Source organism: Mesocricetus auratus, unplaced genomic scaffold (genome assembly GCF_017639785.1).
Source record: "Mesocricetus auratus isolate SY011 unplaced genomic scaffold, BCM_Maur_2.0 Super-Scaffold_100014, whole genome shotgun sequence".
In the NCBI taxonomy this organism is placed as follows: domain Eukaryota; kingdom Metazoa; phylum Chordata; class Mammalia; order Rodentia; family Cricetidae; genus Mesocricetus; species Mesocricetus auratus.
The window spans coordinates 53,980,269-54,004,571 of record NW_024429197.1 but is presented as its reverse complement, the minus strand read 5'-3'; the positions used below and the strand labels follow the sequence as shown (position 1 = coordinate 54,004,571).

The following is a 24,303-nucleotide window of genomic DNA, read 5'->3' as shown; positions in this document are numbered from 1 at the left end:
TATAATTACATTGACTTTTATTCAATTAAGTGCCATCCCTTGCTTACAAAAAAAAGCTACTTTATCAATTGATTCAGGTGTAATGTAATAATAAAGATGAACTCATGGCAGTGCATTAACTCTGCTGTTCATAACTTCAGTGCATGGGTTCATTCACGGCAGTCGATTTCCATTATGCAACCACAGTTCAGGAGAATTGATTCTTTTATGTTCATTTCTTAATCTATTTCATTTTTGTTTAATAATCTTCCCAAATGCCATATGCAAAACACATGGAGTGCGAATGAGGCTAATGGGCTGGGGGAACCTGCTGGTTCAGCCCTATGCCTTGGACTTGGGAGTTTCCAACTGTCATGTGTTGCTGGGGTGGAAAAGATGACAAGCAAGATGAGGAAAAGGGGGTGACTGAGGTGCTTTAGCAGACACCACTGGCCCTGTTCCTCAGGAGGCTAGCATTCTGCCTGTACCGAACGGACAGAAGGCAGCGCTTGGTTTTAACAAAGACCTATTGTCAGAGCCACCAATCAGTCAATCCAAACCACTGACTGTCACACAAATACTGTACTCAAGAGATACAAAGACCCAAGGTTAACAGCAATTCGAGGAATATTACAAGTCTAATTGGATCAGCAAAACTGAAGAGGTGGAAGGCAGAAAGACGAAAGAACTCACTGACAGTCAGATGCTGAGGCCCAAGATGGGAAGGAGGCGACAGTAAGCGGCAAACAGAACCTCAAGGGTTTGTTATCCAGGGATATGCTTGCATTGTTTTCAAGAGAGAAAGAAAGCTAGTGTTCTGACCCATTTACCGTGAAGAAGAAGGGAGACTAATAATTAGCTAAAAGTTAGATTAAATAAGAACACGAAGAATATACAAAGCTGTTACGGCTTGCTCTGATTGGGCAAATGATACAGCTATGAAGAAGGAAATGACTCACAGAAAAAGGAAAGAAAGAGAACTGAGATAAAGAGCTCATGGGTATAAAGGTAAGGGTTCATGGTGCAGGTCTAAAATTCAGCCCCCACTTTCAAGAATATAGATGCGATGTAAGTCATACTGTGGTAGATCAAAGAGAGTGCCCGGCACCCAGGAGGCATCCGATCAGCAATACACAGTAATGTAGAAGTCTTTCCTCACACAACACAGATGACAGTCCTGAAGTAGAAGCATTTTCCCTTTCTTTGTGAAATGACAACAGCCACAGAGCAGAAAGGAAAGACTCCATCACAGTGTAAGAAACATCGTAAAATGTAGGTCCAAAACACTCAACTTGGGCTGTGCACAGCATTACGAATGCTCTCTGAATTCCTGGCCTCAACAAGCAATCTGCCAAAATTTAAATCAAAATGAAGTAAGGTTTTAGATCCAGGGAAGGGTGTCAATAACTAGACTTCTATCTTATTTGGAATGCTGAGTGAAAGTCCTATCACTAGACTAACAAGTAATACTCTGTCCATTCTGTTTCTTGGAGGAAACAATCACAGAACACAGAAGATGCATTTAATGTCATCAAGTAAACACAACAGCCTGGTGGACGAGGAAAGCCAGTACTGCTTTGAGCTTTGGTCTCATCTCTTATTTTTCCTACTTGCTCAAATCCCAGGGTGAGCTAATGCAACTAAATACAAGCAAAATTTTAAATAAAAAAGGTTTGAGTTTGATTTTGAAATACAGGGGAAGAACAGGTGGTTTTGTTGTTAGTTGTTATGTTTTAAAGGAAAGTTTTATGATCAGGTCAGAAAATCAGACTGAGATAATGTGATGGTTAGTCTCAATTATCAACTTGCAAGCCAGAGAGACCCAGAATTGCCTACGAGATAGGTCTCTGAGTATGTCTGTGGGGATTTTGGTAATTAGGCTAACTGTGCTGGGAATCCTGGACTGCATAAAAGGAGAAAATAAGCTGAGTATAAGCATCCACTGCTTTCTGCTTCCTGACTGCATGTGGTGTGAGCAGCTACTTCCTGACTGCATGAGGGGTGAGCAGCTGCTTCCTGACTGCATGAGGGGTGAGCAGCTGCTCCCTGCCTGGATGTGGTGTGAGCAGCTGCTTCCTGACTGCATGAGGTGTGAGCAGCTGCTCCCTGTCTGGATGTGGTGTGAACAGCTGCTTCCTGACAGGATGTGGTGTGAGCAGCTACTTCCTGACAGGATGAGGTGTGAACAGCTGCTTCTTGACCTGATAAGGTGTGAGCAGCCCTTTCAAGCTTTTGTTGCCCTGATTTTTTCACCATAAACTTTGAGGTAAAGAAAACCTTGCTTCATGAAGTGTCTTTGCCAAGTATTTTATCACAACAACAGAAAAGTAACTAAGCCAGCCAGTCAGAAGCTGGGTTCACAAATTCACAAATCAAGCTCATATGTTATATATAATGTCCAATGTTGAGGGCAGGTCATAGTAAATCTCTATTTCTTGCCCCAAGGCACTTCCCAAAACTCAGGTGCCTTCCCACAGATGGCCTGTGCCACAGAGATGACCCATCACTTAACAATGCTTCCTTAACACCTACACTCCCTGGTGAGATCTCCTGCTCATCGCTTCCTGATTCTGACAGCCCCCTGCCCCAATTCTCAGTGTCTCCTGTCTAACAACCTCTGCCCCATCCAATACCTGTTCCCTTATATAAACTTATACAAATTCCCAATAAACAGCTTGATCAGCCAGTTTGCCTTGTTCTCATTCTCTGCGTCTCCTGTCCCCCATTTGTCTCCACCCAGGATAACACACGTTGACTTAGCCCCGTGGGTCTGGGCAGTCCCATACTTAATTCTTAATTAATTTTGTGCCATTCTAAGCTTGGTGAATTAATATTACACAATCCTTTGGGTAAAATGGAATTAAGGCTAAACTTTTGATTTTGATTTTTGTATGTACTTTCCTGCTCCACTCTGTCACTTACCACAAATATATGCCAAATAATACTGTCTAAAATAACCACAGTGAAATGTCCACAACAGATGTGTGTGTGTGTGTGTGTGTGTGTGTGTGTGTGTGTGGTCAGCCCTTGTGTCATCCACCAAAATCCAGATTCTCAAAAGTTCCTTATATGAACTGATCTGTATCCACCACACACACATTCTTCATTATAAAGTAAGTCATGTCTGTATTACTTATGATTTCCATATAACAAACGTTTTACCAATAGTCACTGTATTCTATCCTATAGGAAGTAGTGACAAGAAAAAGCATCTCTATGTGTTGGGTACAGCTTGATTTTTCTCCAACATTTCCTGTCTGTGGTTGGTTGAATCCATGGACACTGATGTGCCGGAGGTGAAGAGTCAGCTGTCTAAGGACATGAAGAGGAGGGAAAGGAGAGGGAAGAGCAATTTCTATCCAATCTAGGAAAGTACAGATGTCAAATGTGGATACAGGATTAGTTTACAACACTTCCCAACAGAAATGTAAGCACTCTCCAAATCCTCAGAAATAAACGGTTAAAGCCCCCGCTTCCTACTCTCTTCTCAGCTGAGCTGCTATGACATGATCCTCTCAACTCTTCTCAGCTGAGCTGCTATGACACGATCCTCTCAACGTGTCTGTACCACCATTTACCAATCATGTGCAAGTTAAAAGACATTTTGGTACTACCCATTTTCTGAGTAACTGCAGTTGTCCTAGGACTTTCACTAAAGAATCTCTTTAGCATCAATACACCCCCCCCGCACTGCCCCAGCTGATGAAATCTAGTGTAAAATTATAATGGGTAATTCCCAAAAACCTCAAAAGTAAAGAAATGCAAAATTAACACAAGAAACAAAAACTAAGCAAATCTTAAAAATAAGAAATTCAGTTTTTTTCAACCCCTTTCAATATAAAACAAATCATCCACACTGGTCACGCAGGCAGTTCCCTCTCCATTCAAATCATTCACTTGAAGATAAGCTCCCACCAAACTCTTCAGGGGATTAACTAATTTACTGCAGAGATACGGCACGTCTGTTGTAATAACAGGTAGGATGTATTGGGGTCGACCATTTATCAGAATTAGACTTCTTTTCTCAATTCACAGTGAATTATGCTGCCTACACGACTCCCCTCTCTCAGAGCCTGCCATCCCCTTATGGCCCCTAACGTGGCAGGCAAACAAAATTGACAGTCTCGTCTTGTCAACAAGGGGCGATTCTCCTGAGGAGCCATTTAACTTTGTAGAGGAAGCAATGTATTAATGTGCTTGTCCCAGGAATGTTAATCATCTTCAGGCTTCCGATCTAACTTTGACGTGAACGAAATCACCAAATTTGTTTACTAAATGAATCGTAATATGCTAATAAGAAAGTATGACATATATGGAAAAGCCAAACAGATGGTTTGTTTACTCCACTTTGCAACTTTATAAATGCTGTAACTCTGAAGATGTTAGTGAGAATTATTGGTTTGTTGGCAGAGGCAAACATGTCTTTTGCATACTAAATTTGGCACCACAGTTAGAAAACAATCTGTCATTGCTGTGGAATGCATAAAAACGTTAACGCAGTTGATGGCATTTGGGAGGGCAGATGGGTAGATGGAAAATGTGTATGCTGCATGTTCAGGTTAAGTATAGAATTGATATCCAACAACAGCCTTCTTGCTCACTAACCATTTTAATGTTTGAGTCGTATCTCACACAAGAAGGCTTTCAAGGGCGCTGATTATTCAGTCATACCTGTTGAACCATAATGCAAGGGGAGTGTTATGCTGTGACTAGGCTATGCTTTCACAGCACTTGTGGAATTTCTGAACCAGGCGGCTCATCTGGTGCTCGGCTACTGCTACTGTTGGGTAAGAAAAGGCAAAGGCTCTTTTAAAGATAATCCGAGCTGTCATTTTAAGTTGTATACCTATCCAGGCTGAAAACAGAACAATAACAACAAAACCTTCACATTTTCTGTTCCATATTCTACTGTCTGATTTAGGGAGTTTACAGAAGATGTTTTCCCACATAATAGGAATGAACATTCAAATCTGTCTTTCATTTTTTTAAATTAACATGTAAAATATGGAACATTGATTTCTTTCTGAGAGGAAGTATTTAAAATGTTTCATGTCTTTCACACAGTTTTATATCATTCCAACAGTTAGTTAATTTGTGATCGTAAGAGATGACATTAGGGATTTCTAAGTTCCCCATGGAAAGAGACAGTATCTCGGAGGACTATCAATATTACTTAGCTATAGACTTCATAGAGAAAGGTATGTGGAAAAATGAAAGTAATGAACTTGAAAACTCAGGTGAGCATAATCTCATCCCCATAGTTGCTCTGGTGCTGTCAGAACTGCCAGTTGCAATGCCAATACTTCGGTTAGCCCACCAACCGTGTGCCTCGGTGCTGAAAATTTCAACCTGCAGAAACATCCAGATAATGTCTGTGACTTTTCCCTCCTAGCCCACAGGCAGGGTTGGAAGCACAGAATATTTTAGTGAAGAGTTGCTTCTTGCTCCCAATGTCACTAGCCACTCCCAACATTCCAGTCCTACATATATGACTGAGATTACCACGAATCTTGGAGAGCTCCCTGGTGCTGAACTTTTTACCTACTGGCAGACAAGAAACAAGAGAGAAAAGAGGCCTAAAGAACCACTGAGTACTTGCTGTCCAAGGATCATTTTGGAGCAAGAAACATTAGTGCTGTCCCAGCCTGGCGCTTATATCTCATTTGAAACATCTCATTCCTCACCAACAAAGAAAATTTCAATAAAGTACTTTTACTGGTTTAACAACCCCGAGCTCCTGGGATTGTCAAAGTGCTAAGCCTTTTCCAAGGAGAGAAGAAATCAGCAGCTCAAATATAATTAACCTTCCATTCTCAATGCAAACTGCCACGCAAAGGAGCTCTGCGGTCTATTAGTGAAGTTATAATGGCCAACAGGCAGAAGCAAAATTGGTCAAAAAGTTGGCTGCTGCTGTCATATTTTTGGAATTATGATTAATGGTACTAATAATGTGGATGATTACTGATATGTGTATCTCCAGCAGTTTATCATATTGCTCTGGCTGCCTACATCCACAATAAACAGGATGCTATCATTTACCTCTTTATTGAAGGCAACCCTCCTCTTGAAGGAGCATATTCTAATTACTTCGTAATGTTTTATGTCTTAAACATTTTGCAGCTCTGGACCTTGCCAACTGCTTCATGTCTACCATTGATTAATTACTGAAGGTTTAATCAAAATTTAGAACCTAATGTAGTCATTTATGAGCACACCACAGTGCCAAAGTAGTTAGGCTCTGCTCCCAAGTTTGGAGAGTGTTCGGTTCAAAAATCAAATCCCAGTCAGGTACGAAGATCCAAGAATTTCACCTTGGGTGCTCTGAGGTTGCCAATTCCATCTCTGCTGATGAATGGAAGGTAATCTAACTACAGGTAAACAACAGTTTTCCCTCCTGTCTCACCACTGGGTTCCCCCTGCTCCAATCCCCAAGAGCTGCATCACCAGCTGCTCTGAGAAAAACGTGGTGCTTTTGAACACCCATCAAGAGAACATAGTTTTGAAGTGGTTAAACAAGTGCAAAATAATTTGCTGGGACAAATACATAAGTTTTTTTTTAATGTGGATTTTTTATGGTTCTGTCATACAACCATTCACCGTTGAAGTTAAGTGTTTTTTTAATACCATTACTGAACTGCTGAAATGGATGCTAATATAGCTTGGAGTGCTAATGTCAAGTCCTGGTAATAAAAAAGACAGACTGCTGAATGAAATAATTTCAAGTAAAAAATAGAACAAAAGTGCTCTCTCTCTCTCTCCACTTTTATTGAATTGGGACTGACTGAGCCAATTGCTTTAGAAGTCTGTAAAACACAATTACTAGTGAGCGAAGTGACCCATCAGTGCCCCCTCAGTGACAGAGAGGACTAAAAAGGCAGCGGAGTTACAGTAGCTCCCCTCAGCCCCATCAGACTCCTGAGGCTTCCTTCTAATGGCCTGGTGTTTGCTCTCAAAGTGTAGCTTTTCTTAGGAAAACTTCCTATTTCTCATCAACATGATGAAGTAATGTCATCTATCACTTTCTAAGAGGGAAGTGTCTCTTTTGGAAATTAAGGAATGATCTGGGGTTTGGTCTTTCTGTTTAAATGTGTCGTCACATATACACACTCATGTGCACCCCTGTGAAGATGAGCATGCCTGTGAGTGGCCAGGCACAGTTCAGATTTGTCTGTGCAAGGGTGAAACTGAGCCATCGCTTACGCGTGTTCAGGTAGAGTCACTTGGCTCTCTCTCTCTCTCTCTCTCTCTCTCTCTCTCTCTCTCTCTCTCTCTCTCTCTCTCTCTCTCTCTCTCTCTCTCTCCCCCTCCCTCCCAAGATAAAATAAAAATCAGAGCAAGCAAGAAAAAGAATTAAGTTGGAAATGGGTAACATTTTCCCCCTTAGTTAATAAAAGAGGTAATAAACTCCACAAAGTAGTGGAGTTAAGATCACTAACACTTCAGCCTAACAGCTTTTTACCAGGAATTTACAACTCTCATTTTAATCCAAGCAGCTTGCATTAGGACATAAAATGTAGGTATTTTTTATGTGAAATAACTGGAGAAAACCTGTCTTTTTCTTGAGAAGTATTCTCTCTTCCTCTGACTTGGTGTGCCCGCCTCTCAAATACACACATCTTTGGCACTCCAGAATCAAAGCCTCGAATCAAAGCCGCCAGATCTCCTTTAGATTTTTAGCACTGTAATTTTTAGGCAAGTGCAAACTTCTTTCATGGACTGCCACATTCTTCTCGTGAAGGTCCTGAGAGTTTTATGGGGAAAACATCACACTATTTCTGAGTATCCTGAGGAAAGAGAAAGGACACATGCTTCACGGGGCGAACTCAGTGTGAAGTAAGCAGCAAAGGCTTTCCTTGTCTTTGGAAACAAACTAGACAGTTATTAGGAGCTTTTCACCTAATGGAGAAGGAGAGGGGTATTCCACCAGGGCTACACAAGTAAACAGAAAGAAGGAATCCCACCAGGGTCACACAGGTGAACAGAGGGAGGGGATCCCACCAGGGTCACACTGGTGAATGGGAGTGTATGTGCACAGTCTCACACCACCTTCCTACTGTAGGGATTGACTGCAAAAACAAGTATCTCAAATGACATTTCGCATCGGAAAGACTCACAGCTAGAAAGTCTATCAGGAGAACACAATAGATTTTGGTGGACCAGAAACAGAAAGCAGGAAAATGACCCCCTCCAAGTGGTACCATCACAGAAACATACTGCCTGGGTATTAATGATGCACCTTCTTTGGTATTTTGCCAGAATTTTCCAGGCAGTGCTGGTCATCAGAGTGACATCCTTTCTAGGGAAGGCAATGATAAAGGCTGTTTGCAAGCATTCTGTTTGTAGTGGGAGCTCCACAGTCACAAGAGATGTAATAGGAACTTCCCTGCACAGTATTTGTAAACCATCTCTTTGCAGGTGCCAGGGAAATTGTTTGCTGGCCACTGTGCTGTCTCTGGCACACGGTGCTGAAGATGGTGGCGGTAAAGGCTGCACTTCTTGTGGAGGAGTGAAAGGTCAGCAGAGGTTTAAATGAGCTTGTCTTGCATCCAGCTGGGCCAGCAGGAGGTCATTAGGAAGATCCAAGGCTCACTTTAGGCTTGACAGAGTCTCTCCCCATGATACAAGGAGACCGTTTTGCTCATTGCTCTTCTCTCAGTGTATAAAAAGAACCCCGGGGACAAGAATGACACCGAAGTTTATCTTACTACCAAAGTTTTGCTTGAGGAGGGCACAACCAGCAATTACTCAGGAGGGGGATTTACTCTGTTTGTTTGCTTTTGATGGAAAGTAATGGAGATAAGCACAAAAGGCCTATTGATCTGCTGGCTCTATTGTGAAACCAAACAGAGGAGCAGTGGGGGAACATCTCAACGTATAAAAGCCAGAGGACCTACACAACTTCACTGTATGAAGAATTTTCGAAGCAGAGAATTGAAATCTGATTGGGCACAGTGTTGGAAATGAAGCAGTCATCTATTAAGAGGCTCTCCTCTGAGGATTAACACACTATTTGACAGCTAATTACATTAGGGCACATATACTAATAGTTCCCTTGAATTGGTGCTAAGTGGCTCATTTCTTGGAGGTATCGCCTGGTATTTATTGAAAAGCTCTCTCTATGAAAGTTCTCTATAAGTTTCCAAACATAGAGAATGATGAAAAAACTGGATGCCACTTTGCTGAGAAGGTGGTAACAGGAGGCAGGTAGCATGTTTTCACATCTTCACCTCTGTTGTTAATGTATGCAGTGGCTCATCAGAGTAGCTCATGTTAATTTATTCCCGCACACCTGTACAGGGCTGGAAGTCAGGTAATAAGATGAGCAAAAACTATACATCTCTGCTGTTTAGCTATGGCTACCCAGAGGCCTATACAAGAACAAATTTAGTTCTGGAGACATCAGCAGGTTTTAATAAACCAAATACAGATGTCTTACTCCATACAAATCAAGAAGTTTACATGTTTAAATCTGGACTGATTTAACTAGCAATCAAAGAGAAGATTCACACTTGGCATCAATGGTTACCTCATATTTATTTATAAATCACCCTAGGCATACATTATTTTGTTTTAAAATTTATTCATCTGGCTGAAACAACCTCCACACACCTTAAGGATTGAGAAGAGGCTCTTGCCTTTCTGATACAATCTATGACAAGCTTCAGCAATTACTGTGCGATGCTAACAAATGAAGAGGGCAAAGCCCGAAAGGATGGTCACTTCTTTCTGTACACATCATCTAGTTTCTGGATGGCTTCGGTTTTAAATTTCCAATCACCAAAGCAAATACAAATAAAACAATACACTAGGAAATGCTGAAGGAAGTTAGGAAAATGGACAGATGATTTAGCTGCTAGTTTGCTTCCCCCACCCTTTAAATAATAATAAAGAAAGAAAATGACGCATGAGTTTCTCCTCTGTGTAGGCGAGTGGTCAGTGAACCATCCTAAGGATCAAACATTAAGTCTGAGGATGAGAAGCTAGCACAGGTAAACTAAGCCCTGCTGAGTGTGACTATCATGCTTTTATGCACACTCCAGCTCCAGGCTACTTGGTCAGAATTTCTTCCCATGTGCATAGTTCTCCAAGTCAGCCTCTTGTTCCCTGGCAGAACAACTCAGCAGCAGAAAAATCAAAGGGACAAATAAGGAAAGAAAGAGATGACAATCATCTCTGAGCAACAGAGCTCTTTACAGAGGAAATGGTTTACTTTTCACGTCAATCATTCAGAATAAAGATCATTCTTACAGCTACTTGGTGATGAGGGGAATATTAGCTTGTTTTGCCACTAACGTGGAATGGTCCTCCTGACTTTTGAATTGATCAAATACACCATTATTGACAACTATTCACAGGACACCTTTGATAATGTTGCTGACTCTTGTCATCCCTGGCAGGTGTGTCCTTCTCTCGCCGTCAAACCCAAAACATCGTACTTTAATGCCTGTCTTACTAGCATGCTCACCAGAAGACCTGCACCCCCTCGTGTGTGCTCATCTCAGAAGCTGCTCCCAGCCCCTATGAGGTACTGCAGACTGGAGGACAAGGCAGCTGCCTGGGTGAGCAGGAGAAAGGAGCAGAGTCTGCGCACTAGGGGCCCTGCCCACTTCAGCTGCCATGAGGACACATCCCACTGGGGAACTTCCCCTCTGCTGCTTTATTTGCACAAGGAAGACACTGTGGAGGCAAGGGTTGATGAAGCCAGGCCTCTTCAGAGTAGAAAGAAAAGGTTTAGGACAGGATGTCTAAAGACAAAGGAGAGTTTCTTGGGAAGGTCTGTTGCTAAGAAAGCTCATCATTGTTTTAATTCATCATTTGATAAAGGAAGAAGAGGAACACAGGCTTTCTGGAGTTGGTGTAGCAATAAAAGAGGAGACCCCAGAAGGCAAGTCTAAGGAGCAGACCATAGATGAGACCTAAGAGCCTCTGTACAAGGAGACACACACACTGACTGACATTCACTGAGGAGATGACTCCAGTCTGAAAGCGGTATTTAATTATGCTCCCAAGTCCACTCTGCTGAGATTCAGGAAGAGGCTGGCAACTCAATGGCATCACTGTGTCTTGTTATTTTGGTGGCACTTAGTGACACATCATTGTGTTAAGTCATCATCTCAACAGGGTGAATACTTTCTTTTGACAAAAAATAAATGCCAAACTTGTTTTTAAGGAGTTAGCTGGGATCAAAGGTCTGTGTAGTTTTTAGAAAGCCAAGTTTCAAGAATAAAATATCCTCACTTCATGGTATCTTTTCAACTTGTATTTTGTCATTTATCACATGATGAAGCTCTGAAATGAAAAAGATTGGATACAGTACACTATGTCACCCTCACACAATATATGGACTGTCTTTTGAAACAGCTGGTCTGTAGTCTTGGATTTGTAAGAACCCCTGGTCTAACTTCTGGGTGGCAGGCAGTGGCTAACCTCTCGAGTCCTTATAATAAAAATGGCAACTAAAATATTCCTTTTCTATCAGTGAACATTTCCCCTGAGACGAACAAATTCTATCTCAACAGCACCTCCTTCTACGCCTGCACAGACACAGGAGCGCATGTGTCCGTACAACCGTGTGCTCTAGAGCACAGTAGTGCGTGTGTCCGTACAGTCGTGTGCTTTAGAGCACAGTAGCGCGTGTGTTCCGTACAACCGTGTGCTCTAGAGCACAGTAGTGCGTGTGTCCGTACAACCGTGTGCTCTAGAGCACAGTAGTGCGTGTGTCCGTACAACCGTGTGCTCTAGAGCACAGGAGCGCGTGTGTCCGTACAACCGTGTGCTCTAGAGCACAGTAGCACGTGTGTCCGTACAACCGTGTGCTCTAGAGCACAGTAGCGCGTGTGTTCCGTACAGCCATGTGCTCTAGAGCACAGGAGAGCGTGTGTCCGTACAACCGTGTGCTTTAGAGCACAGTAGCGCGTGTGTCCATACAGTCGTGTGCTTTAGAGCACAGGAGCGCGTGTGTTCCGTACAGCCATGTGCTCTAGAGCACAGGAGAGTGTGTGTCCGTACAACCGTGTGCTTTAGAGCACAGTAGCGCGTGTGTCCATACAGTCGTGTGCTTTAGAGCACAGGAGCGCGTGTGTTCCGTACAGCCATGTGCTCTAGAGCACAGGAGAGCGTGTGTTCCATACAGCCGTGTGCTCTAGAGTACAGCAGCGACTGCATTAGTGGAGGCCCCAGGCTCGGAGCCTTATCCTTTGTTATTTACTCTTCCAAGTGTTATGAACTGTGATGTTTTCAGCAAACTAAAATGTGAGATAAATTCAAGCAAATAAGCTTAAATGTTGGCTTCAAACACTCCATTTTCATAAGTATTTTATGCAAGTTTTCACAATTGCTATATTTGTTAAAAATTTCAATGAAAAATGTTTTCAATGCATTAACCTCATCATCACTAATATACTATTTGAAATCTGAAAGGATGTTATTCCAAATTTGGAATGGAGGGGTGGTACTGCATTTATTATTCAAAGTATAGGTATCTTATTTGGAATTGCCTGGGACTGTCAATAAGAATTTAGAACTGAAAAGAAACCCCTTTTAATAGATCTAGGATAGCAGAGGTAGGAAATAATTAAAGGAACAGAACTTGATCCCTTCTGTGTCAGTAAAAAGAAAGAAAATATGTATATTCATTTAAAAAAGGATTGAGTTTTCATATATGAAAATGTTGCAAAGACAGGTCACTGCTTTGCAGTTATACTTTTCTTTTTAAATCAAGACAGGGTTTAGTACATAGCTCAGACTGAGGTCAGGCTGGCTATCCCTAGCTCCTCCCAAGTGTCATGGTCACAGGTTGTACTGCCACAGCAATCCAAGTGGCGTTTTCACTACCGTCTGCTTTGTCAAGACCTCTATCCAACTAATAAATACTAGAATAAGGTGGTAGATCTTTGGAAACTGCATTCATTTTTTTCACATATAAAGTATGAAATAAAATTTTACCTGAAAATATTAAAAAGTTAGTGTAGAACCACAATGTATATCCCATGTAGTAGGCAGGACTGGCTGACTTCTGACCTGAGTTGGACTGGGGTACTATGGGAAAAACTTTCCCAAAGGCTCATCCTCCATAAGTGAGGGATCGCCTTGTTGTCCCATCACTGAAGGACCACTCTGACATTCCATTCATATTGTAAGAGAATTGACAAAAACTATTGTAGGTTTTAGACCAGCTGCTTCTGTTTAAGTCCCATGGTTTCAGAACTATAGCTACATAACTTAAGAGGGATGTAATCTGATAGCTGTATGTAATAAAATTCTAACTGATCTTAAAACATGTACCTAGGCATGTCCCCACTTCTGTGGTGAAGTCCCATGGCAGATTACATTTTAGACTTGTGATCAAAGGCACTATGGAGTTGAAACAAAGAAACCCACACAAACATGCTCTTTCACCATCTCACAATTACTTTGACCTCATTGTCTTTTGATAGTTTCATGACTCTTAAAGAATTGAAGGACACACTAAATACTCATGTAAGGAATGATAACATTTCTGGTTATACCTACGGAGATGCAGGCTGTCTCGATGTCCTGGACCTATGGTTCTTTCCATCCGTAAATTTCTGTTTCTATATTGGATAAATATGTGTGTATGAAGATAATATATTGGTTTAATTAAAAAGCCACAAAGCAAAGTATATATATATATATATATATATATATATATATATATATATATATATATATGAATGATAGAAGCTGTGGCTTCTAAGGAAAGGTTCATGGGGAGGCAAGGAACTGTGTACTGTTAACTTATTCACACCTAGATGCATGGAAACATACACATATACATACACATACACATACACAGAGAAAAATGGCGTGCATTACTAGGTAAAATGACATGGTTCTGCATGCTTCATCACAACAAGCACTGGCTGCGTAAATCCTTCATGAGCATGGCAGCTTAGTGATCACGTGGCCAATATGGGCAACCCTTACAGTGCATCAAAAACATCTACCTTTTAAGTCCACCATGACTGAACCTGTATCCCCACCCTCAGCAGGAGCCACCAATGGAGATTTACTGACCTGTCTCTGCTTCGTCGAGAGGGGAAGGCGGCATTGCAGCCAGCCACTGTGCAGACATGCATCTCTTTTAAGTGAACGTTCCTGTAGTGAAGCTTTACACTGTAGGAGCTTTTGAAGCTCTTCTTGCACACATAACAGATTTTGGGGTCTGGACTAGAACACAGGTCACCTTCAGGGGAGAATTTTTGAGGGCTTCCATAATTCAGAGACGATGTAAAACTTTCATGCAAGGCAGCCATGCCGGCCCCCCCGCCATTGTACAGTCCATACTGGCTCATGTAAAACATGTCGTAAGTGGGATCTGTGAATTCTTCCTTTACCTTGATGACATCCTGGTGAGATGGCTCACTGTGGTTCTCATCAGGCCTCTCACTGTTCATCAGGACTTTTTCGCTCACCTCACTGTGGATGTGCTCATCCCCTTCCATGGATCCCTCACCAAGTTTAGGCTCTGAAGACTCAGACTCGTTCTCATAGTCCCGCTCAGGCTCCTGGTCCTCAGATGTCATACTGTCAGCCCTCCTGATTTCAGTTCTTGAAATGCACCGGGCTCTATTATGCTTCGAAAAGTCCTTCACAGACATGCCTGGGCTCATCTCCTCTTGGGAATGACAATGATTGTCATGGCTCATGTCATTGACCACAGCCCCACCATCGTTAGGGTCATCATCTTCATCATCAAACTCATCAGCTGTATCAATGATTTCCTTCTCAATTTTTACAGGCATGCTTGACTTCCTAGGCTTTTTCTTAGGTGCCAGGTCAGCACTGGGCTCATGAGTGCCCATCATCACTGCTGGCACTATTGGCTCAGAGGGGGGAGGAGGATGCTGTTCTATGGTACCACTGGTTGGGATGATGGGACTGGTTGGGAGGGAGGTTGGAGGACTCACCATTTCCCCTGGAGTAAGTAAACTTCTATAAAAAGGAGGAACTGGTTGTACAGTCTTTAGCCCAGAAAATACCAGCTGGCTAGGGAGAGGGTTCTGTAAGACGGGGTCTAGTGGAGGAGTGGTAAAACCCATTGGGGGCCGACCAGGACTCGTGAGTGTGAGATTTGATTTTGTGCTTGCTATGACTGGAGTGGCAGCTCCTGATGTAGCCCTAATTAAATCTTTGTCTCGGTTATTCCTTAGCATAGGCATGTGAAGGCGAGGGTTGGGGTTGGCACTGTGGCGATTCCGACTTCGAAGGGAACTGAAGACCATGTTGCAACCTTCAATGGTACATCGGTGTTTGATTTTCAGGTGAACGGCATTATAATGAATTTTGAGAGTGCCTTTGTCATAGAATGTCTTCCCACATGCATTACAGAACACCCTTCCTTTCCTGGAGGCTGACCCCATCCTTCTCATACGGTGAATCCGGAATGAGCTTTTTGGGTGTTCAGTTTTGCTTAGATCACTGACTGGGGCAGAATTCTGAATGGGGGAAACACAGGCCGGCTCGGTTTTGGGTTCCACATTAGTGATGCTAGTCAGGGCATTTCTATTGGGTGTCTGATCACTCTTATAAGGTGTGGGAGATACTTCAGATTCACTGCTCTCATTGTATTCATTCTGGGTTGATATGCTAGGTTCCCGCAGCCTCAGTCCAGGCTGCTCTAAAAGCAGCCCGTTGGGAGGCAACCCTAACAATGGGGCTGAGACCGGGTTTATATACTGGAATGGAAGCAGAAATGCAAGGCTGTTTGGTATGTTTTCAAAATGATGAATGCTGGAAGGATTGCTGTTCTCTAAGTGAGCAAGGAGGCTAGGGCTCCTGGTGCGATTATTGCTCTCAATGAAAGTCCTTATATCCGAGTCTGTCTTTGAAGATGGCACAGCCACAGCTTGCCCTTCTTTCTCCTGAATTGCCATCAGCTCCACAATGGATTTGGTTTCTCCAAACCGTAGAAACTGCTGGAGGGTGATGATTTCCTCTTCTCGAGACATGATGGCCCAGCGGTCCAGTACTTTGCCAGCAGCATCCTACAGGCCACATCAAAGAAACAACAAAGACAAATAAAAAAAAGCCTTATTGATTGTGCATAATTATTCAGTGCAACTGAAGGTGCTCTACCAGCTTATGAAACACAGAGAGCCAGAGCAGAAAACTGCATGCGAGCAGTGTTAATAAAAGTTAACACACAAAAGCAAACTTTTCTGCCATGCAAATGTAGCAATTACAGTCACAGTTATATAAACAGATTGAGTTTAATAATGTCAAGGCAAACAAAATGTGGATCACTGGGGCTTTGCGATCTAAAATGCCTTCAGTACTGCCATTTTAACAATGATGATCTATATACTATGCAACTCTTTAGCATATATTAGTATAAGATGAGAACTCTTGCTGTGCAACGTAGCATAAACGCAAAAAATTGTTCCCTAATCTTTGTTAAATAATGACACCACAGGATAGAATTAAGTACAGTTCATGATGTGTACTTCTTCAAGTCAAGCAGACATGGCACTAGATTCAGTGATGGAAATTCCTTTAAATGGGAGTTATGTGACTTTTGGAATAATTTTTAAAAAGAGAGAAATGAGTAAAACAGCATCACCCCCTCAAAAGTCCATTGCATACTGTCTTTTTAAAACGCCTGTATTTTCATGATGGTTAAGATTAGGCAATTTCATGAGGTAGAGTGTGAAAAGTAACTTTCCTCTTGTTGAAAACTGGCTGTAAGCCAGCCATTTAAAGTTTGACGTGCATTTAATGTATATGACATTTTAGGATTTGTTGAAAGGACAGTAACAGATACCTGAGAAGCATGTATGTGATGGCTTTACATAGAAGAAATATGTAAAAAGTTGTCTCTCAGCATCCTCCTCCGGTAGCAAACGGAGCCCATAGAGACTACACATCAGCCATCATCAGACTATGTGCTGTTAAATATACATTAAAAAGCACTTCACACTTTCATTTTTGCTAGTAACTATGATATTTGCCTGGAGGTAGTACTTAAGAATCCTGCAATGTAATGTCAAGCAATCCATTTTAACATGTGCTGAGAGAAATCTATTCAAACAGTTAAATAATGACTATGTGAAATTTTTTAAGACGTCATGTCTTAAGCCAACTGGGATCAGGGATCTTTGTAGCCCTCCATGCATGACACTTACTTCAACTCTGACCATCAACTTAAGAAAGCACAAAACCGTCTAGAAAAACAAAATAGTGCAGGGAAGTTGTTAAGCTGTAGGAAACTGATTAGCATGTGTGTGGCCTTGGGTTAAACACCAAAACAAGCTTAAAAATGACAACACACTTATTAGGTACAAAGACAAAAATCCTAACTTTACACTGGAGCAATCTAATAGACACAGCCTGGAGAGAAGGGAGATATATTGTCATCTTGTACATTTTTTTTCTAAGACAGGGTTTCTCTGTGGCTTTGGAGGCTGTCCTGGAACTGGCTCTTGTAGACCAGGCTGGTCTCGAACTCACAGAGATCTGCCTGCCTCTGCCTCCTGAGTGCTGGGATTAAAGGCCTGTGCTACCACCGCCCAGCCATCTTGTACCCTTAATGACATATGTTACTTGGGAAGGGAGTTCTTGTAAATATTTTTCTTCAACCCAGTTATGAGGAAGGATCAGGAAAACCAAAGTTGAGGAGGCAGTCTATGTGATACTGGATAAAACTCTGTAAAGTACAGCAGTTAGAGGGCAGGTGGTCAAGTCGTGATTGTGTGGTGCTGGGGATATTAGATCAGAAAAGACACATTAGTGGGAAAGTTAGCAAAATGTGAAGAAAGACTCTGGATTTGTTAACAGTGTCATAATAATCTTGATTCCCTTATTTCAACAACTGTGCCATGATTACACAAGATGTTACACTAGGGAAGAGGGTGAGGATGAAGGAACCTTCACTATTTTTGCAGTGGAAAGTCTACCTTTAGCCTTTGTGTGTGAACGTCCCTCTGGACCAGTCATGATCTGAACCATCACAGCAAGTGTGAGTGAGTAGATAGCATTTATCTGAATTACTTCTTTAAAACAGATTGGAGAGATGTATAGCATCTCTCATATCAGTTTATATAGTCAGCATGTGTGGATGCCCCTTGCTATGAAAACTGTCAAAATGCTTTTCCTTCCCTTATCATAAAGATATAGTTGCCTTATGATGAAATGTTCTTTATAAGACCAAACCAGGCCCCCTGAACATGGGTGTCAGCTAGGAGCACTGGGTAGTCTATGGGGCCTCGGGCAGTGGAACCAGGATGTGTCCCTAGTGCACAAATGGACATCGGGGGCCCATTTCCCATGGAGGGGTACTCTCTTAGCCTAGATACACAAGGGAGGGCCTAGGACCTGCCCCAAATGACTTGACAGACCTTTGATGATCCCTCATGGAAGGCCTCACCCTCCCTGGGGAGCAGAAGGGGGATGGGATGGGGAGTCGGTGGGGGTCATGGGAGGATGGGAGGTAGAGGGAACTGGGATTGATATGTAAAATAAGATTGTTTCTAATTTAAATAAAATTTGTTAAAAAAATGAAATGTTCTCACAAACTCCGTTTAAAGTAAGCATACAATGCCATGGGTGGTTAGTATCTTCAGACAATTCTGGAGTGCTCCAACAGCACTAGACAATGGTCACTAAAAGCTACTGATGTTCTTCAGAGCCTTGTTTCTGGAATGTGGGGAACAGAAGGAAATGCTGGTGTTGTAGGATTGTAAAAATGTAAATTGTGATGTTATATACCTTATTTCATTGACAGTGTGACCCCTGCTCCATGCCACCATGATAGAATCCAGAATATCCATGGGAATGTTAAACAGATAAGAAATCAGAAGTGAAGTGTACAAAAGACAACTTGTGAAGGTTCCAAGAAACCCTCTTGGAGTCCAAAACTTGATCGCCAAAATTCTGATGCTTCAGTTCACTGACTCCAAGAACTCACTGAACACCATTCTGCAGTACACTACAGTTAGGTCAACAAGTAGAATGCTTTTAGAACAAGGCTTTTTCTAGAACTCTGTACTGCCCTCTTCTACACCATTTTTTTCTAACTAGCTCTTGTGATTGCTGGTATCTGTTAAGCTGAGCCCCAGTGGGAGCAGTACAGTCATGTGTTCTCCAGGTTCTGCCCAGGCATCCTGAACCTAAAACTATAGGTCAACACACATGCACAAGATCACAGCCTATGGAGTTAACTGAGTCACAGGAACCACAGCAACCCATATGAACCATCACCAGAAGCACCACCATCATCTCATTCCCACATCTTCGCGTCTCTCACCCAATGGCACACAACCATTCTGCATGCTTTATTTTTTTTCTCCTGGCTGCCACAATGCCTGCTATTTCTTCTAAAACCACTGCCTTTTAGAAGTCTGATAGAATTGAGTAGCTACCTCTGAGAAAACTGAGGCTGTGACATTAAAATTGCTTATTTAGGTTAAAAAAAATAGAGTCCAGGTAAGGAAGATTCAGATCTTTGCTACAAGCCTAAATTGAATCTCAGTCAGTCAGTCAGTCAGTCAGTCAGTCAGTCAGTCTGTCTGTCTGTCACGCACGCACGCACGCACACATACACACATATACACACACTATCTGCTAAGTTAAATGCAAGGTATAAAGATATCATATTAAATTATCTGCTAATGAGTACACTGAAGAATAGCACGAATTTCTGAAGTTCAATGTCAGGGTACCCTCTGGATCTCACCAATATGAAGGCCTACAGGAGCTCTTCCTCAAAAAGTTCTCATTCATCTGATCATATTACCTACTAACTATTACATTTGTAAATGGAAAACCCTTAAAAAAAAGAAAAAAAGGATACAAGGAGTCCACACATACGCTCCTTGCTAATAACAACTCAGTTTTAATATATCTATGGGATAAGCTGGTTTAAGGGAGCAAGAAACCATCAAAGATAATAAATAAAGCATTTATTAAGGAGCTCTGTGACAGAAGCACACATTGTTTAGTCCAGTGACTCTCATGAAATGGCTGAAACCAGGATGTTTTATAATCATTAAGATGAACCAGTATCAGCTTGAAGACTTTGTAAACAATCAAAACCAAAACAAAACAATGAACAACAAAAGTACCAACAAATAGACTCCAAGTAATTTACACAGACATTAACCATTTGGCATGGATTTTTCTGAGCAATTTATTTTTATCATACTTAAGTGTTGATTAATGATTGATAAGGGTAAAATCTAGGTTACCTTAATGTTTGAGAAGCAAAGGTGATCAAACACACTTTATCAAGTGAACAGGAGTCAAAAAATTAGATATTACCATGGAATGAGTACTATCAAAGCAAAAATCCAGTTTTGTAGGCATATGAAGATCATGACCACCACTGACAAGCCCATAACAGGACAGCAGTCTTATTTATGTATATATTATGGTCTAAGTATAAAACTGAACTCCTGACTTCCTCTCTAGTTGGTTAGTTGATTCCTTTAGGCTTTTTTACTTGTCACCAGAGTTTACTGACTTCCAGCTCATTAGATTGGAAAATGATATTTGCAAAATGACAATAATATAATTTCACTGTTCAGTTAAATGTAAGGTATTATTATAAGTATTATTTTTCTGGAAATATCTGGATATGCTATTAATTTTAAAAGTTGAGAAACAATAAGTAGTAAAAAATTAAAAATCTGTGTTATCAGGTTCAGAAAAAGTCCAAAACACATAAAATATTAACATTTAACCATGTTGCATGAAAAGACATCCTATTTCACCAGAGTTGTCATATTCCTTATAGAAATCTGTCTGTTCTTAAATAACTCTGCAGAGTGTTTGTTTTTTTACAAAGGGGACTAAACTAGTGTATTTAGTAAACTAAGCAAGTGCTCTACATCTGAACCACATGCCCCATCTAGAAAGAGTGATTTTTAAGCACTGCTTGTTTTAGCTGTCATGGTTTCAATGGTTCACACTGACCCTCTGCAGAAGGCCTCTTACAAGACTTGTGGTTTCAAGATAAAGTAGGTTGGCTGGTTAATCTCATTTGGGGAGATGGACAATAGAGAAGGAAAGGCTGTAATGAGACAGAAGAGATGTGGTGGTGTTGGGATGAACTACCAAGAAATCTCCAAGTCAGAATAAGAATGATCTCACATATGTTGTCAGCAGGACACTAACCATGTCATAGCTTAGAGAAAAGATAACTCCCCATGTTTTGTTCATGGACGACTATGAACAATACCAAATACAGCACATATTGAAAGCATATTCACTAAGCATTACTTAAATTGTTAAGAGGTAAGCAATACTGAGGAAGAAACCAGGGAAATAATCAAATTCACTGTAGCCTAAAAAAATCATGGAAAAATCCAACCAAGGAAGTCAAAGACTTGTAGAATGCCAAGTTTAAGACACTAAAGACATTGAAGAAGATATCAGATATGGAAAGACCTTCCATGTTCATTGATTGGTAGGATAAATATTGTGAAAATGACCATACTACAAAATGCAATCTACAGAATCATTGCACTCACCATCAAAATTGCCTTGTAATTTTTTAAAAAGAAATTATAAACAATCTTAAAATCCATATAGAAGCACAAAGGATATGGATAACCAAAGCAATCCCAAACAATACAAAAGTTTCTGGGCTATCACCATTCCTGACTTCATATTATACTAGAGAGCTGCATTAGTAAATCTATCATTTTAGCAATTAGAGAAATGAAAAACTTCTTTGAGATTCCACCTTACCCCAGTCAGAATAGTCAGGATTAAGAAAACAAGACAAGTGCTTGTGAGGATGTTAGGAATGGGGAACCCTTATATACTGTTGGTGGGAATGCAAATTGGTGAAGCCATTGTAGAAATCATTGTGGCCTTTTTCCCAGAAAATTAGAAATAGAGTTTCCATATGACAAATATACCACTCCTAAACAAACCCCAAGAGTCTCTATTCCATACTATAGAGACACATGATAATCCATATTTATAGATGCTCTATTCACAATAGGTAGGGCATGTTAGAATACGGAAATAGCCAGCACATAGTATCAAAGCAGCATGTAAATTTGCATCTCTCTACTCTTAGATCAGTGTAGTTCTCAGAGATTATTGGATAAATTTCTTTGTCAGTTGATTTGTGTGTGTGGGGGTAGTTAATGCAGAAATTCATAACTGGTCAAATATAGAGAATAAGTGACTGGAGAACACAGCAAAAGTTGAAATTCTATATCATACTCCTTCTAAAATCTCAGGGACCATTGAGGAAGATGAGATGGAAGGACTGTAAGAGTTTAAAGTCAGAGATGGTTGAGGAAAAACAGTCTTTTGGACATGACAGAACCACTAGACTCATGAACGCATAGCAGCTGTTTCCCTTCACAAGACCTACACAAGATCAGGCCAATCAACATTCTAGCATGGAGTTGGGGGAGGGACTCATGAGTCCCCAACTGAAGAGCAATGCACATCTACTGTCAGTTTTCTTTAATGGTCTGGCTTCTTGTAGGCTGGCCCTACTGTCGTGGATGGTTCCACACCAAGAAGTGTATGTTTAACATACACTGGAGCTGATGGGTTATGGAACTTAATAAAATAAACCTGAAGTTGGGCAGTGAGTAGGGAGGTGAGAGTAGGTCTAGGAGGCATTAAGGGGAGGAGTGGAAATGAATGTCATACATTGCATGACATTCTAAAATAACTAACATTTTCAAAGTAAGTACATAATTTAAAGACTCTCTTTCTACTAATAGAATAGAAAAAAGTAGAAATTGTCAGTCAAATTAAAGTCATAAAAGAAAATCCCTAATGGCTGGCTAAAAACTAAAAATATTTCTTCTTCTCTATGTTCAGATTTTTAAATTAAATGAAACCAAACTCTAAGGACTCCTGACTACCTACAATAAAACTGGAAGTTGTGAGATTTGTTTTGATTTCTTGTATAGATTTCCATGGCACGCTTTATTAGAAGAGTTTTCATCACAGCTACCTTGACAACTGGTTTTCATGATGAGCTTCCCATGTAGATTTTATGTTTGCTTTCTTTCAGGTTAACACAAGCATCAAGGCAAGAAACACGGCTCAGACAGAAGGTATATAAATTATGGAATTTCAAGTTCATCTAAGTTTAAGTACTCCTTACTCAGGTAAAGTTAAAATCAATGAGACAATACCACATAGAACTTACATTACACATTTTGTCACATGTTCAAGATGTTTAAGTCTTAAAAGTTAATAAGTTATATGATATTTGTACAATGGAATACTACTGGGCCATACAAAGTAATACATTTTTAATATACAATATGACATAGAGAACTTTGCAAAACATTGTTCATCAGATCCTGAATGGATACATCCTCTCCTGACCCAACGGTATGAAGATTCAGAGAAAGCTGGATTATAGAATGGACTGCTGGTTATCGTTACCTGGGGCTGATGATGGGTAAGGAACTGAGTGGATACAGCATCATGGAACTCTTTGAGGTGATGATAATGCTCTGTCATAAGTGTCTGTACAGATGTAACTTAGGTACATATTATTGTTTTTAGTACTTTGGTGAACTTTATTCTAAATTAAATTATATAAATTTTATGACATCCCACATTTACAAATTTCTGCCTTCTAAATTATTCCTTAACTATAATACAAGTGTGCATATTCCTAATCTCTTTAGTAAACTAAGTAAGGCAATCTGTGATAGGAGGACTAAACATGAAAATTTCTATTTAGTTTTTACAAACAAAGAATTTTTGTTAATATTCTAGACATGAACTTACAGTGACATACCATTAATTTCTAGACTTACTTATGTGGAATACGTGTATTTATGTCTGAGTATATGTGAGCCTCAGAACACAAGTGTAGGTCAGAGTAAAACTAATGGGAGTTTGTCTTCTCCTTCCACTAGATGAGTTCTAGGGATGGAACTTAGGTCTTCAAGGCTTGGTGAGCAATCCCAGTAACTTTTAAACATGGTATTAGAAAGTTCTATTTATGCCAGGGTAAACACTCTACACATTTTTTTTCGAGACAGGGTTTCTCTGTGGCTTTGGAGGCTGTCCTGGAACTAGCTCTTGTAGACCAGGCTGGTCTTGAACTCACAGAGATCCGCCTGCCTCTGCCTGTGAGTGCTAGGATTTAATGCATGTGCTACCACCACCCAGCCCACTCTACACATTTTTATTAATGGGAATATACTCAGAACCTTTGGAGACTTCTGGTTCACAGAGCTAATACTAGAGTATGGTAGGCATGAACTATGTGCAAAGACCTCACACTGAGACAACAATACACTCTTTTCAATTGTTCCCTCTCCTCTCCAAGCTGGCCTTGCCTTTAGAAAGACATGTCTCAGAATACAACCT

The 24,303-nt window shown here is 40.9% G+C and overlaps 1 protein-coding gene across 11 annotated transcripts in view; it reads right to left on the bottom strand.

Moving 5' to 3' along the window:
* Bnc2 (basonuclin 2) overlaps positions 1-24,303 on the bottom strand; it is a 399,488-nt gene that overhangs the window by 5,684 nt on the left and 369,501 nt on the right. For 7 of the 11 annotated variants that reach the window (XM_040757207.1, XM_040757210.1, XM_040757211.1 and 4 more), the window contains 2 exons: positions 14,017-15,986; positions 13,488-13,553 (listed from right to left, as the gene is read on the bottom strand). In XM_040757207.1, coding sequence (XP_040613141.1) covers positions 13,488-13,553; positions 14,017-15,986 — 2,036 coding nt within the window. Of the gene's footprint in view, positions 1-9,284; positions 11,269-13,487; positions 13,554-14,016; positions 15,987-24,303 lie in introns of those variants that run through there. The other 4 variants (XM_040757209.1, XM_021234119.2, XM_040757216.1 and 1 more) reach the window with 2 other exon arrangements.